This window comes from Haemaphysalis longicornis, unplaced genomic scaffold (assembly GCF_048455015.1).
Source record: "Haemaphysalis longicornis isolate Haplotype H1 unplaced genomic scaffold, Haemaphysalis longicornis Haplotype H1 scaffold_12, whole genome shotgun sequence".
NCBI classification, from domain to species: Eukaryota; Metazoa; Arthropoda; class Arachnida; order Ixodida; family Ixodidae; genus Haemaphysalis; species Haemaphysalis longicornis.
The window spans coordinates 100,685,079-100,702,231 of record NW_027526225.1 but is presented as its reverse complement, the minus strand read 5'-3'; the positions used below and the strand labels follow the sequence as shown (position 1 = coordinate 100,702,231).

At 44.7% G+C, this 17,153-nt stretch overlaps 1 protein-coding gene and 1 long non-coding RNA gene across 2 annotated transcripts in view; one reads left to right on the top strand and one right to left on the bottom strand.

Moving 5' to 3' along the window:
- Nucleotides 1-17,153, top strand: part of LOC144163104 (uncharacterized) — a 350,313-nt gene that overhangs the window by 89,416 nt on the left and 243,744 nt on the right. The gene's annotated exons all lie outside the window — the stretch shown is intronic.
- Nucleotides 1-17,153, bottom strand: part of LOC144163099 (neprilysin-1-like) — a gene marked incomplete in the record, with an annotated part of 51,505 nt that overhangs the window by 1,541 nt on the left and 32,811 nt on the right. Inside the window, 6 exon segments of the mRNA XM_077693902.1 lie at nucleotides 1,014-1,144; nucleotides 5,741-5,808; nucleotides 13,613-13,664; nucleotides 14,021-14,079; nucleotides 14,793-14,905; nucleotides 16,546-16,623. Of these exon segments, the coding sequence (XP_077550028.1) occupies nucleotides 1,014-1,144; nucleotides 5,741-5,808; nucleotides 13,613-13,664; nucleotides 14,021-14,079; nucleotides 14,793-14,905; nucleotides 16,546-16,623 (501 nt within the window).

Below are 17,153 nucleotides of genomic sequence, written 5' to 3'. Positions count from 1 at the left end.
ACTACGTCCGCGGCCATCAGTACGAATACACTGTAATATAACCACTTTTTACAGAAGGATGTGCCAAGTTTTGTGATGTTTGAAAGGCTGGAATGGAGACTATAGGTTCATGAATCCTGCAACCGAGAATAAGCTCTATCTGGCATGAAACATGGTAACGAGAGTTTAAATGAGCATTACTCGAAGTGGTTCGCCCAGGATATTTTTATCCCAGCGTTGAAGATTTCGCCGAGGGGAGAGGGACAGACAGACAGACAGACAGACAGACAGACAGACAGACAGACAGACAGACAGACAGACAGACAGACAGACAGACACAGACAGACAGACAGACAGACAGACAGACAGACAGACAGACAGACAGACAGACAGACAGACAGACAGACAGACAGAGAAAGAGACGGAGAAAAAAGTAAATGTGTTTTTTGCGAAAAGCAATGGGGAGGAGTCCTGAGTCCAAGACCCATTGAGCTTTTTTTAGCGTTAACAGCCATGAACACTTGCAGGCGCTGATCATTCAAATCGGAGCTGGTCAGAGATCCCTCACAAAGCTCGTAACAAGAAAGAGAGGGATTGCTTGAATGTGGTGGGGGCGTGGGCACAGCCCTTACAATGCGAAAGGGCGTTCGTAGAGCTTCGCAGAAGCGGCTTAGCGGGAAGTATACAGTGGGGTGCAATATATGGCATTTGGTGTGTGATGGGGATAGGTATTCGCCTGTAGTGCACTGAGTTGCCGTTCCTCGGATCATTGCCACTATCTTTTCTAAGAAGGTAGCTTCAGGGAATCAGGAGTGTGCTTGGCAATGGAGCTAAAGTGTGCTTACGTGTATGTGGCAAAATAATTGGCTTTCACCATGATTAGCCAACATTGTCGATAGAAAAAGATGACGGGTTAAACAAAATTTGTTTCATGCTGGTACGTAGCCTTTTTTTTTTGTGTGTGTGGCTGGCTTGCAGCACACTTTTCCCGCTGACGTAACGATGGTTCCTTCAAAAGAGAACGGCCACTTTACCTTCATTCCGGCTTCTTTGTCATAAATACTTCCGTACTGTTTCACAAAGCATTCAGACTTCTCCTTAAATTTTTCTCGAGTGGCTTTGCTCCACCACTCTCTTAGCCGACCATCTGCATCAAACTGGCTTCCTGAAGAGTAACAAAAAAGCAAGGGTTATTGCAGGAGGGATCTTTCTAATTAGGCACAAAAATGCGTGACACATTTCCCACGTGTCTGCACCGCGCCATCTTTCCCTCGGACAGCCTAATTGCTTGCAAAGTCAAAGCTCGTTAATTGTAACCGCAAGAGCAAGCCATTTCAGCTGGAAAATAACGAAATTTCGTACTAATTAAAGGGAATAATAACAGCAGTGCACTGCTATTGGGAAGCATAGGGCCTGTGAAGAGATTGATGCTTAAAAAGCCCGTAATTAAAGTCAGCCTTCTTTAAAAAGTGAGAGCCAGGACGATTTTACTTTAACGAGCGAGTCTAAGGGAAATCCTACTCCTTGCTGCCTTGCTCAAGACTGAAAAATAGAGATGGGCTGCATTTCATTCGTCTGTTACTTCTGAGCGGTTGGGTACACTGGTGCTTCGTGCTCTTCCTCTTTGTCGTCACTGCCAGCGACAGGTTATGCGCTTTTGTCCTGAGAAATGATGCGCTCATCTGTCAGCGCCGCACGCAAAACCACTGCGTTCGCGTTCACGTCGACGTAGCCCACAAAGAGGACGGCTTTTAAAACCAAGAGCTTAAATGTTTCAGATTGGTTTTACCCACCGCAATACGCTATTTTTTTTAGTATAGGTGACGAGGACAAAGAGGACTGGGCAACATCCTATCCATTCCCTGTACTCGTACAGCATTAGCGTTTCTGCCTTGAAAGCACAAACCGGTTTATCACCACGCTCTGTCCACCGCCATATCGCCACCATTTCCCTCTTGCACAGAATTTCTCATTCATCACTAAATGTAGCCCCTTGCATCCTCCCCCGACATACATTTCACACCGCACCGGCCATCCACTTCAAGTGTCCCGTTATCGTACCAGATCAGTCACCTTTTCCGCTTTCTTTTTTACCCGTGCAGCCAAAAATTCGAACGACCTTGCCTTCTCCATTATTTCAGCCACCTACCCATCAAACTTCATAGCAAATGTCAGTAACCACCTGTGTTCATAGAACTAATGTGGTCAAATGTGTCTTTTTCTGTATATCCATCTCTTATGTAATACCGCTCCAGTGGGGTCCTTAAGGAAATAAAAATGAAAAATGAAAAAATGAAAAAGATTATCACATTATGTTTACTAAACGACCTATTTGAACGGGTACATTGGCTGAGCAAGTTTGATACGCATAAGCATCGTTCAATAATAGCAAAAATGAGCTACTTCAAAGACAAACAGCGAGTTCTCACGGCCGCGCACAAACTAAAGGGTATTGATTTTTCAATTGGCGAGGACTTCTCGCCATTCACGCGAAATGCCAGGAAGAAACTAATCGAATTCGCCAAACTCCTTAAGATGCCAATAAAGTTGTCAGTGGACAAACTGAGCGCTGAGAAAGAGGCTTACGTGTATGACCACGTAACTGACTTAGAGGTGCTTCATAAAACGTAGCAAAACAGCATGAAACACAAGAGCACCCACGCATTGTGACTACTCGAACAAGTCACCGCACATACAGTAATGTTTACATAGATACGCAGCCCTATACCCAAACGCGATCAGCTTTGCTCGTGCGATCGCCCAAATGCGATCAGCTTTGCCCCTTGCCGCGAGGCAATAGAATTTGTTAGCCTAACCTTAAATTATAACCTCTTTCAAGTTGTCCACGAACCAACTCGAGGTACAAAAATATTGAGACATAATTTTAACTAACGCTCCTGAGACTGTTGGGGCCATTCTGCACCTAGATGGTTTCATCGACAATACGCTACTTCAACTAACACTTATCCTGCCGACCCACCTATTACATGGTACTGTTAAGAAATTCGGGATTACCACAACGCAAATTGCGAAGTTATGAATGATGAATTGGAAGTTTTTTGCCATCAGGCTTTCCATCCATCTTTCCCGAACCGATCGGTGGACGAAAGCTGGGTTCTCTTCAGAGACAAAATCATTAGTTTGGTCGACAAACATGTTCCCCAAATTACTGTTTTTAACGAAAATAAATGCGTGTGGCTTAACAAAAATGTTTCAGCCTCATAGAACAAAGGTGGGCTCTACAAACCTGCAAAACGCAGTTTTGCAGTTTGCAGTGCCCAGCAGTTTGAGCCCTTCATATTGACAAAAGAATACAAGGATTGCTTGGAACAGTACTGCTCTGAAATAAGTAGGGCGAAATTTAAATATTGCACGTACGACTTGCCATCCATGTTAAAGAGTAACCCCCCCAAAATTCTAGAAAGTAAATGCGCCTCGCACTGGTAACAATTCCGTATTTGTATACATGATGTAAACCATATGCCTCTCTCAGATGTGGATAGTGCTTCAGGTTTGAACTCTTTTTTTTCATTTCTGTTCTCGTACGAAGGCCATTCCATAGTGCCTGAAGTTCCCGACTATGATTACACATTCATTGAACCAATTACCGTCAGCGCCGTAGGGATTCCGAAGCTAATAAAAAATATTACACTATCAACTTCTTGAGGCATTGATAACATAAATTCTAAGATGCCAAAAAATACGTCATCGTTCCCAAATCAAATCCTATACCATATCTTCACGCAACTTGCGGCTGATTGGAAAATAGGAAAAGTAGTTCTCTTATTTAAAAGTGGCAATTGAAATTCACCAAAAAAATTATCGTTCTCTATCTCTAACATCCATTTGCTGCAATGCTTGAGCATATAATTTCTTCGCACATTTATTGTAATTTGGAAAATAATAGCTTCTTCTTTGAGAATAAACATGAGTTTAGGAGAGGCTTTTCATGCGACACCGAGTTATTCGAATTCACCACAGATCTTCACTTCAATATGGGTAATAATCTACAAACTGACTTTATTTTTTACTTTTCTACAGCATTCGACGCGTACCTTATTCCCGTTTGACTTCAAAAGGAACAGAGCTCCACTTAGACTCGCTAACGTTATCCTGGATCCGCAACTTCTTGTCTTTTCGACAGCAGCCCACTGTGGTTAATACCTCTTCCTCTCGAATTTTTGGCGGCACCTCCTGAGTTCCTTAGGGTAGCGGCAGGGGCCACTGCTTTTTATAACCTACATTAATGACCTCCCAGCTAATATTTCTTCCTTAATGCGGCTTTTAGCTGGTAATTGCATTATATACCGCCCTATAACTAGTACTGGTGACCAACTTGCTTTCCCGAAAGGCCTTAATCATAATAACAACTGGTCTGATATATGGCAAATGTCCTTATATTTAAAACAAGAATTGGTACAATTTTTTGCTTTATAAATAATTCCAACGTGTTACGGTCATCATTATATAAATACCTCGGCGTTCATCTCAGTTCTAATCTATCATGGGCGACACATGTAACATACATATCTGCAAACGCATCCAGAACTCTCCCATATTTACGTCGGAACATACGGAACGCGCCAGATAACTTCCCCAAACAAGCTCACTTGACATTTGCTTTCCCGCAGTTGGAATTTGCATCAGCCATATGGGCTCCTCCCCAAGCTTACTTCATTAACCTGCTAAACGTTGTGCAAAACCAAACGTCGTGGTTCATTTAACGCATTTACAGTCGCATCTCTACTATCACACAAATAAGGCGTGACCTGTCATTACAGCACCTCGAAACACGGCGCACAGTTTCCCTCCTGTCTTTGCTTCATAAATACATTTACACATCCAGGCCACAACCCTTTCCACTAACAGCAACATTTCGCATACCTAAAAGACCACACAATAAACGAATCATCGCCCGATCTCTGGAAAAACAAAGTTATTCAATTAATTGGCGTCGCCTTGCGCCATTGCACTCCGGAACGGTCTTCCCGATACCATTGTCAATTAAACTGGTCATGAAACTTTCCGTGAACAACCGTTGAAACATCTATCTTGATAGCCTTGTATTAAGCCCTTCAATTTTGTTTCTGATTCATGCTGATATCTGTTTGCTGCTTTTAAAATTCTTGTTGTTGTTTATAACCCCTGTTTTGCATTTATGCTATCTTTGTGAATAGTCCCAGTGTATTATTTTATAATGTGGCAATAGTTTTACTAATTAGGATTGTTTTATTGCCTATGTATCACCCCTTACTCAGTCCGCCGTAATAGAGCCTGCCAAGTATTTTGAATAAATATTTTCCACCCTCTCTCCCCGTTTCGGAAACTGTGCAGCCTCGTGAAAGCAGCAGGTGCCAAGTCACCGGCACATTGCCACGTAGCTAGAATTAATCATCATCATCATCATCATCATATCTACGACCACTGCAGGGCAAAGGCCTCTCCCATTAATCTCCAATTATGCCTGTCCTGTGATCATGTAGAACAAGAATTTATTTTAGAGTTTTGGCACATCGTTGTGGCCCGGGTGGTGTAACCTGCGCTTTAGAAGTAAACGCGTTTTAATACATACTATTTTATGGAGCGGGGCAGGACCAAATCGTACAGCTCGAAATATCCATGAATTCGAATGATTGAAGTTTGAATTAATGAGCTTCCACTGTAATGTGTAGGTGTAAGAATTACTAGTGGTAGTTACAAATTTTCGCCAGGATAGCATGCAACCTTGATATATTCCATAAGTGGCAAGTAAATTGTGTACCTTGGTCGTCAAAGCCATGTGTGAGCTCGTGTCCAGCAACACCACCGATGGCTCCAATGTTGAGGGACCTGCAAAGAAAATCTTAATGTAATTTTTTTGTGTGTTCTGTGTAGTTATAGTTCTTGTGACCGGAGTGTTTTTAGGGATGAAACCCATTAGGGACTTGGGCTGTCGGCGTGTTATGTCATGTCGTGGTCGTCTTGTATCGTCGTAGTATTATGTAGTCACGAGATAAAACACCGGAACACTCGTTTTTCTCCGCCTTGCGCTAGAACGTAACGCGTACTGCTAGAGCGCTTCGTGCTTCAAAGACACCAGACTTTAAGCAAAGCTGTATACCTCTACCCCCCAATGGTTTAATCTCCCTGGGCAAAAAAAAAAATCGGGACTTCTCCACTACTATAAAACCTGCGCAGGAGCAATCATGCAGTGTATAAGTGTATTCTTCGCGCCTTGGCGTTCTTGCCCACGGAGATGAAACCGTTGGGGGTAGACGTATACAAATTTGATGCAAGTTCCGGGTCTTTGAAGCACGAGGCTTTCTATCGCGAGACGTTGAAAAACGAGTGTCCCGGTGTGTTCATTTAGGACGCGTTACAATCTAGCGCGAGGCTTTGGAAAACAAGTTTTCCGGTGTTTTAGTGGTTACATGATACTCCGACGACATGAGACGCCGACAGCCCGAGGCCAACGCCAGGGTTTCAAGAATACACTTATACACTGCATACTTCGCCCCTCCCCCTGGTTCACGTTAGTCCAGATGGCCCGGGATATTTTTACTGTACAAGAATTTGGTGCTACCGTACATGCGATTTGCTTCAATTCCGTCTAAGCTGCAACTACAAAACAGTCCGTACCAACCACAGAGTTTCGTACTAGTATATATACGTATGCAGATCTATGGTGCCAACACGGAACTACGGTGCCAAGAGAGAAGATTCCTTTAGCCACGTCATCGGCTTGGCATATAGCTTTCAGTGGCGGCGAAAATGAGTTAGGTGGAGTAAACATATCCGTAGTGTTTCTTTATTCTGAAGGATATAAAAGGCACTCTATAACGCCATTATTTTTTTAGGATAAATGGTCGGAATGGTCATTTAAATTTGTGAGACGGATTCTTTGCCAGTTGAAGGGACACTGAAAGCAAAATACGAGTTGCTGTAGATATATATATATTAGTTCACTGAGGACATAAATATATCCTTCGTACGCCTAGCTTTTCTCAAATAAGGTGAAAATACCCAAAGCGCCAAGACGGTATCGCCGCCACTGGCTATACCGCACGCCTTACACCGAGAGTGGCTAAAATTTCGTGACAAATATTTAAACAATACGCCTACACAAGTATATTAAAACTTTACCGGAAGCATTTCTAGTGTCATGTTTTAACGTCGAAGAACAAAAAGAAAGCCGGAAACAATATCATTGTAGCCCAGCCGATAGAGCGTTCAGCGATCCCGAACACCACCAAGCTCATACTCGGTCACATATTGTGTGACCCATGTGCAATACTGTGCGCATATATCCACATTTATTATGCCATTATGCCCGCCTGCGTGCTTTCGTTGCGTTAACATGAGACGGGAACGCTTATAGACAGAGGAGCTTTTGTAGCTGACCGCAATGTGTGCCGCGTAACTGGCTAAAAACACCAAGAAAGTGCCAAGCACTGGTGAACGCGTGCCTCGCGGCGACCGCCGAGCCTCCCTGGAAGGTGAGTGGCTTCAGAAAAAAAAAAAGAATTTAAAATGCTCAAAACCTCGAGGAGCGAGAAAATGCGAGCGGTCGTGAGTTCGTGCCTTGAGGCGACCGCTGAGCGTCCAAGGCTCGCGCATTGGCTTTAGCAAAAAAAAAAAAAAAAAAAGAAAAAAATTCGGGCCATCTCCACTAACGTGAAACATAAGGAGGGGTGAAGCATGTTGTGTATAAGAGTATTCTTGGTGCCTTGGCGTTTTTGCCTACGGGGATTAAAGCGTTGGGGGTAGAGGTATACAGCTTTGCTGTAAAAGTCTTCTGTCTCTGAAGCATGAAGCGTTCTAGCGCGAGGCGTAAACGAACGCCCAGCTGTTTTAGTACCATGACTACATAAGACGACGGTTACGACGAGGAGGCCATGAGACGCCGATAGCCCGAGCACCTAAGGGGTTTCGCCCCTAAAAACGAAAAAGAATTGGCGAAAACTCCAAGGAGCGCCTGGCGTTGCCTAGCAACCAACAACGCCACAGCCGGTGCAACACGTGCTTCAAGGAACCTCGAGCGGCTCCGGGAACGCTGCGCATGCGTCGTGCACGTACGCGCGCCGCTGCGCCCCAGCTGCCGTTAAGCGCTGCCGCGCATGTAATGCTTGGCATGAGGAACACGACGACATCGATGCATATGGCGCCGATTTGAAGGTGAACATTTTGACAGACTTCTGTCTGGTTGGGAAGTTACTGAACTGAGATTTAATTATGCTCCAACAAATACATAGACAAAAACCCGACGTTTCGAAGCCGGAACCTTAATAGCTCGCTTGGCACTCGCCCCTCGGTGTACACACACGGATTACGAGCCGCAGCGAGGGGCTTTGTGCGAGGCCAGCAAAAGTGAAAGACTGTGAGATGCAGCTGCAGTGTGGCCCCAGTCACCCCCGAAGAAGAAGCCGAGCCGTCTTCGAAACGTCGAGTTTTTGTCTATGAATTCGTTGGAGCATATTTAAATCTCAGTTCATATGGCGATGATTACTACCACAATGCCAAGCGGCGACGGAGCATGTGAATGAACACTTTCGAACTTGTACAAATCCGTGGTAATGTGTCCTTCAGTGCTCACGTATAAAGAAATCCTCCAGCTTTGCTATGGTTAAAGCCTTGCGCAACTTAGTGCAAGCTTCGCCAGTTTTTTTTTTTTTTTTGCTCAAATCAGTATTTTCAAGTGTGCGCAACGTTTGGCGTACGCAACGTCTTCCCTGGCTGCCTGCCGCTAGATGGCTCTGCTCGTCCACGCTTGGGATACAGCAAATACGAGGTGGTAAGGGGAGTCTGGAAAGGGGTCATGGTACCAGGATTAACTTTCGCTAATTTGGTTCGGTGCATGAAGCTAGAGACCCATGCTGGCCTGGAAGTAAATCAGAGGGCGGTAGGCAGATTGGCCCTAGGGGCCCACAGTAAAACTACAAATGAAGCGGTACAAGGGGATATGGGCTGGTCGTCTTTCGAGGCGAGGGAGGCGCAGAGCAAGATAAAGTTTGAGGAGCGACTTCGTGACATGGAGGACGAAAAATGGGCCGCGAGGGTGTTTAAGTACCTGTATTTGAGGAGCGTGGACACGCGGTGGAGACGGAGGACCAGACAGCTGACCAAGCGGTACGGAAAGTCGGTAGGGGAAAGCGGGGTTTACACAACAGTTAAAAAGCAGGTAAACTCAGCAGAGACGACGAAGTGGGCACAGAGAATGGAAGCGAAAAAAACCCTGGAGACTTATAGGGCAGAGAAACGGGAAATTAAGAAGGAGGGATTCTATGGCAATACGAGAGGCAGTGCGTTGCTCTTCGAGGCACGGGCAGGGTGCCTGAGAACCCGGGCATACACGGGTAGCTACAGGCAGCAGGATGAAACGTGTGCATGTTGCGGCAGGGATCGGGAAACTATAGACCATATTGTCAGGAGCTGCAGAGAGATACGGCCACCGCGGGGTGAGGGGGAAACGACGCTGGCGGAGGCTTTGGGATTTGGGGCGAGGGGGAACCTCAACTTCAAGGCCATAGAGGTGACGAAGAGGCGTCTGGAGTGGTGGTGGAGGAAAAGTAGGGAAGGGATGGGTACGCAGGCGGAGTAATCATGCGGACGAGAATTTAGAACAGCGAGGGGAGAAAAAAGGGGGGTGGGCGCGATGAGTTTAAAACAGAAAAGAGGGAGAGATGGGAGGGAGGAAGCAAATCTATAGGTTAGATGGGAGTAGGGCAAGTAAACGTAATAAAACAGGCAAGTCGGTTGCTGACAACCGACGCCCCGATTCAAAGGGAAAGCCACTAAGCATCATCATCATCATCATGCGGCGGTGCCGCTATGCCAGTTGTCGTGATGGAGCTGCAGGCGAGCGGTTAGTTGGGCGCCAACCTTACGTGCTACGTCCAACCCGTAAAGGACAGTATGCTTTTATTCAAAAAAGCGCAACTACTGCTCACCCGTCGCAATGGCTCTGTGGCTGAGGCATTGTGCTGCTGAACACGAGGACGCGGGTTCGATTCCCGGCCGCGGCGACCGCTTTTCTGATGGAGGCTAAAAGCATAAACGCCCGCGTGTACGAGACTTTGGCGCACATAAAAGGTCCCCAGGTGGCCAAAAGAGTAATCCGGAGCCCTCCAATACGGCGCGCCTCATCGTCTGCGTTGCGTCGGCGCGTTAAACCCTACAATCGATCAATCAATCAATTAATCAACCAATTAATCAACCAATTATTCAATTAATTAATCAATTAATCAATCACTACTGCTCACGGGTCCCTCGATTAATTGTTTGTACTTGGAGGTGCGGAGCAGCAAAGGACGCGGTCGTTCGGACAAGCATGACTGATTTGAGCGACACTGACAAAACTAGCGTCACTAAATAAAGGCCTTTAGAGTATCGGCACTCTTTTCTCTCATTGTTATGTGCCGCCAGGATTTTCATTGGTTGGTCGGCATGAGGTGATATTTGTTTACATATGGGTGCAGCCGTTTTGTTTCTGGGCGCCTCTCCTCTCTCTCTCTTTCTGCTGCGCGGACGCTAGAGCAGCCGGTCACACTCTGCCCGTCACAACCGACGGCAGTTTCATTTGAAGAGATGGCAACACTGCAAGCCAGAAAAAAAATGGCCCCCACAAGCTGCTGGGTGCCCGAAGTGGTGGTACTCTTAGCGTAGCTTATTTGGTGACGCTAGACAAAAGTGCTTGGTACGTGGTAGCGCTGTATTCGGTTGCTTATATACTGCTGTGCATCAACGCTGCGTCGCATGCTTCCGGTTTGTCGTGACGCAAACAGCGCTTAACAGCAGCCGCTGTTTGCCTCATCGAATCGCTGTGAGGGAAAGAGGAAGGGAAAGGGGTTTCTTCGTTGGCAATTTTCCGGCAATTAAGGCGTTTTTGGGCACCGAATCAATGCTAAAATGGGTATGGGAAAGTTAAACGTTCGTTTGAAACCAAATGGCTGGTTATCTTCAGTATACATTAAATGGGGGTTGGCCGTCATTGCAAATGCTTACTTGTGCATAGCATATACGTCTGCATACAATCGCTACGATTCATTGTTTAAAGGAGCCATGAAGACAAAATACAAGTTGGGTTTGAAGACAAAATACAAGACTGCTTAGTCCCGATAACAATGATACCAATATCATCGCAATCTCCGAACAAATAACGGAGATATGAAAGAAAACGTGCGAAGCAGTCGCGACCACCTAGCCAATTTCCCGCAACTTTTCTATGACGTCACGGAACCTTGTTTGTGCGATTGGCGGCCGCCTGACTGACCTGTCGCGACGACACATGACTGGACGTCTGTAATGGGGCCTCTAGTTCCATTTGACCGCATCACTTGAATGCTAACGTGCAGTTAACGCACTGAAAATAGTTTTATTGTTGGCCCGTATGACGTCATCCTTGCTCATAATACGTCACTGTGGCGCAAAATTTGAATGTTTTTAAATACTTCTTGCTTTTTTTTTCGTTAAGAAAACATCTCTTGTGGCTGTAATGGAGCTGAGTGAGATACTGAATCCTAGTTCTTTCAAATTACACGAAGTTGTATTTTCTCTTCATGGCTCCTTTAAAATAGCGTTGAAACGGTTTAAAAACTGTTTTTTGTGGTTTTTCGCGATAGTTTTCTTACAAGTAACGACCGGCTTGCGCCGCCACAATTGCTGCCAAATCACAGGCCAATAATGTTCGCTACCATAAAAAAGTAATGCTTTAATTTTCTAATCTTACATGCCACCCTTGAAATTTTGTTGTTTGTTACTTGGTTATGACTTTCTGAATTCTATTATAAACGTGTCTGCAGAAGACCTACAGTAGCGATAAAGAAGAAAATAAAAACAAAATGTGCGCAGCTTGCATTAGTATGTGGTGGAAGGCTGGAGAAACAGCATAGCTGACGGCCCCTTTCCTTTTGTCGGGGCACAGAGCAAGAATTCGGGGACCCGGCTGTACCCCACATGAATTGCCGAACTTTCCGCTGAAAGTTCGCCATGACTGGGAGGCTCGAATCGTTCTGTCCTGTCGCATCGCTCCCAAAAGTGTACCCCGTCAGCGCGCGCTAGAACCGGGGGCAACCGGCTTCCCTAACTCGGCGTCTGTAGAGCAAACTCGGCATCTCCACTACCCACTTCAGTCCTTCAAGAACAGCACGCAAGAGACCAAACGCTGGCCAACGTGTTCTTGAAGGTCAAGCATGACGTCACCGGCCGCCTATCACGAGGCGCACGCTCAGGTGTGCTCGACATTTTTAGATGCGACTGCATCTCATTCACCCGCCTTGTCCCTGCATCCGGCGTTGTCGTCGTCGGCGTCCGCCCCTCCCCCATTCTCCTCGCCGGGTGAGCTGCGCTCTCCGCCGCTCACCCCCTCTCCTCTCCGATAGCGAACACTCTCTCGTGAGGGGCATTGGATTGGATTGGATTCGATTGGCTTGGCTTGGCTTGGATTAGATTGGATTGGATTTGGATTGGATTGGATTAAAGTAGATTGTGTTGGATTGTGTTGCGTCATAGCCGCGGCAGACGCACTGGCGCCGGCGCGTCCCCTCACCGTTATGCGCGCTATAACACGCGGTGCCTGCGCCGCTCCGCTCCATCGCTCCAGCGCCGTTCCTCCGCTGTCCAACGCTGCCACGTGAACACCCTATGCGTCGCATCTACAGGGGTTCCCGCGAGGGGAGGTGGGAGTTTTTTAACGCGTAGCATTCTTCGCCGAGTGCCCCCCACAGCCAGGAGTGTGTAACGCACTGCATTTCCACAAAAATACAGATTTTGCGAATTGTCCAAAAATAATCGTTGAAATAACGTAAATGGAGATAATTGGTGGAACGAAATTTTGAAAAACTAAAAATAACAAAGATATAAAAAAAATCACGGAAAATGTCAAAACGTATACCGCATGACTTTTCCACAATAATGTAGATTTCGCGCAAGTTTCACCTGTAATCGTTATTATTGCGTAAATGGAGATAATTGGTTGAACGAAATTTCGGAAAACGAAAAAGAAAAATGAGAAACATATAAAATAATTACGAAAAAGGGCGAACCGTGTTCCACCATGAATTCCTGTAATATTGCAGATTTTGCGAAAATTCCAAATGTAATCCTCATAGTAACGTAAATTGAGATAAGTGGTCGAGCGAAATTTTCAAAAAGTTCAAAATCAGAAAAATATTAAAAAATAGTGAAAATGGCAAAACGTGTCACGCATGGCATTTCTACAACATTGATGATTTCGCGAGTTTCATCCGCAATAGTAATAACGTAATTGCAGATAATTGGTCGGGCGGTGTTTAGAAAACACAAAAAAATTGGCAAAAAAACTCAGTCTAGACAGGCGGCATAAGAATGCTACGCAATAGTAGATAATTCTGTGAATTTCTGCAACATTTTTCGGGGATTTTTTTCTGGTAACACTGGATGGTGGGACTAAAAGCTTTAACAGCTGTGCTCTTAAAATTTTGTGCATGTGTGCCTGTCTTCGCGCCCTCTATGTATTGTTCCATGAAGAAAGAGTTGTGCGTTCTGCCGACATATACGTAAACCATTCGCTGCCCGTGTAAATGATATTCCTGAGCTCTGTGCAGAAAATCAGGCAAAATATTTCATACGTGGTGCTGATTCCACTGTTGAGAAAATTACAGCATCCAAAAAAACTTACCGTGGAAGGCCGTATTGGTAAAAAACACCTTGGAGGATTCCTGCCGGGAGATCTGTAACAACAACGAAAGAAGTTTCTAGGAACCAAATGTTTTACTCAAAAACACAACCACCTTCACGCAGCAAAGAGTAAAATATTTCGCCAAATTTCTCTACACTTCTTTTTTTATTTTTTTGCATCAGCAGGCAATAGTGTTTGATTCTCGTTAGTGGGATGGAATAATTTCGGACCGACACAAATGAATATTTGCGAGGAATTTTAACGTTTATTTACTACGATTTCGTTTATTAGCGTTTAAAAAGTTATATGTACCCCGCTCGTACATTATTTGCCGCCATGCGAACCTACAAGTACGTAGAACGCTCTTAGAGAGTTGCGAAACCAAAAAAAAAGGCTGCAGTTTCTCACCCATTTCATTCTCGGCTGTAATGTATCTGGCATCCACGACAGCTGCGCCGATGCCCCAACTAAGCGCATGAAAACACAGAATGAAAATACAAGGTTATGAACGTAACGGGAATTCACGATATTTTCAGTGTAACGAATTCACGTGCCATCCTAACGTTCTGGTTGTAATTTGTGTGTTGAAGAGAAACCCCGAGCCATGACAAATAGTGGGAGTACAATTACAGTTGTGACAGCACTCATGCTATCATCAATCGGTGCGAAAATATAGTTGCAGGAAAGTAAAATAACTCAGTAATAAAATTTCTACTGAAATTACACCACAGTTTTCCTAACCTTGGGAGTGAACGCGTAACTTACATGCAGTCTGCTTCAGATATGAAGTATGGCTAAACACACAAAGGCCAATGGGGAGCCTTGGTTGTTTCTTTTTCAAATATAATCGAACCTGGATATGCAGAACTAAGATATTTGAATAGCTGAACATTCCTTCAGATTATCCTCGTACATATTGAGTACATTGTATATAAATAATAGATTCCATCGAAAATGTTCTGTCTTATTCGAAATCGATTTATCGGGCTTTGACTGTACCGCGGAAAAACTATCCCTTCATGGGGAACAAGTTATACGGCTTAATATGAAAAGAAAATTGTGTACTGTGTCCACTATTTACGCCACTGGTCTGTTAGTTCTTGTTTCACCTTTTACTTAGCAATTAAGTCGGTGATTGTTGAATACTAAGCAGGTTTCAGCTAAAGCCTTAGTGACTTACCTTTTGTCCGGGTCGTAAGGGCTTCTGAGTTTGTCTAGCATTGTTTTCCAGTTATTCTCTTTTATGCTTCTCCATATCGACACAAAAGGAGTGCTACGGTTCCATTTTGGTAGCTGTAAAAATTAGTCACGGCTTTTAGCTTTCGCTTTCAGAAAACAAGAAATTATCATCAGCGTTCAAAGATTGAAAACAACATGAAAAGCTGGTGTGCTTGACTTTGGAGTTTTCGGATCAGCTGTGTCAATTCTTAACTCTAAGCGTTATCTGGAGTTTCAACCTCGGGCAGAATACTATCGCGAATGCGGGTCAACGTTTAAAATCTGTAGGGTGCTAGAAGGCACTTTACTGGCGCACCGAAGCCTCCGTTAGGGAAACAGTCGTGTGTCACAGGAACATAAGCGAGGATCCTATATCTTATTCCCAGGGACAGACATGTCGTTTTTAAAAGCCTCCAACAGAAAAACAGGGGAGGGGGGACTTGAAATACACCAGGGAACCACCGCATTTGACTTGAGAAATATGGAGTCGGGATTGCTGTCTCGTTCCAGAAATGAAAAAGAAAAGGCGTGTGTCAAAACTCAATATTTTCCAACACGCGACTTTTTTCCTTTTCGTGCGTAAAACAACATTGACTACTTATCAACGTCTGACCATACTTTCTGCTCCGCATCTAAAAGGGACCCTGCAACACTTCTTTCTGCTTTTTTTTGGAACCCTAAATACTTGCAGAACGTAGTCACCAAAAACACCCAGTACTTAGATTAGGGGGTCGGAAAGTACCTCAGCCAGAAGTTACTGCTCTATGCTCATCTGATAACTTCGAAACTCGCTCAAAAGGCTTTTCTCTCTTTCCCTGTCTTGACGTTCTTCGACGGCCCGAACTACGTCACTGAGGCCATGTAGCGGCTGTTGGCCGGTTTTCCATCAGTTGCAGCAATGAACGCTTTTCGATAGCAACTTTAAAAATAAAGCCACAAAAACAAAGCAGAAACGAAGGCATATCACGAGCAAATCACGCAGTGTCGCTCCATGCTGGCGATAACTGTAGCTTTCGGAGTGCTTCCATGCGCGAAGGAAAGAGTGATAGCGTTTATCGAAAGGGTTTCAGGTTCATTTTAAACGTTCCCTTCAGGCAGGCTTCTCAATTTCTTACTGCTATACCTACGACCCTGAAGCCCAGTAGTCGACCCATAGGAGCAGGTTGATTAGGTAAAAAGAAAGCGTTGCTTATTGGCCGTTGGTGAATACACCCAAGTCTAGGTGATTTGTCCAGATGGTTGGGCGAATGGTTTCCCTAGTGGTGCTCGAACTGCCGCAAAGTGAAACAGTGGCAACACTAGTGGCACCGCCGTAACTCAGCGCGACCATTTTGAGACTCTAGGAAAATAAGTTTTGCTTTGCGGAATGGTTCCACCAACAACAGTCTATGCTACAAACTGAAATAAATGTTGCCTACTTGCACCATTGCACATCTACGCTAAAGTTCAGGAACTTTTCATGTAGAACAAGAATTTATTTTTGAGTTTATTCATTCTTTCTTCCTTTTTTTTTGTTCAAGAAAGGCTTGTCGAAGGTAAGTGACAGCGCACACACGCATGGCTTCGGGAAGCGCTTTGACGATTATTAACTATTTTGACAAGAGACAGCACATTTGCTTTGAATGTGCGTTTCATTAACCGCGTGCGACATTGCGCAACCTTTTTTTTTTCGGTGTCTTGAAGCAGCACAAATTGGCAAGCTTTAGAGTACTTACGTATTTGTAGAACCCGTCAAGACTGGTAGTGTTCAGTAACCAATCTGGGTATGCAATTTTACTCCTCATCTTTTGCAACTAAAGGGAAAATGGACGAATTTATGTGAGTGCCTCGGCAAATCCATAAAGGATCGTTGCTGATCCCAGGTAGCACAATTGTCATTGTCAATTCCTAATGCAACCAAATTTGTCACCGTATTTTCTTCAGCATTATTAAACAGCGCTCAAATTGACAGAAAAAAATTCCGTGTCCTTCCACTTCGTGAGAAGGATAACTAGCGAAGCTGGGAGCAGTCCAAGTGCGCAAAATAAAACACGCTTTTTTTGCCATTTGTGATACAGCATACTTCCATGCAAACACGGGGCCGTGTTTTTTCCTCCCGTAGACACACATCTACTGGCAGCAGTTCAGTTCTACGAAGTTTAATAGTTGACCCTGATCTTTGTACTTGTGAAAATTAAATAAAATTTATCATAATGTTAGAGTCGCCTTAGGGGTAAGTTTGATAAAATTTGTTTCAAGATAATTCTTATTAAGCCAGAGTTCCAGCCATTTTGTGTAACCATACTCTATCTATAGATGGGTATGCATTGAGTATTGACAGCAA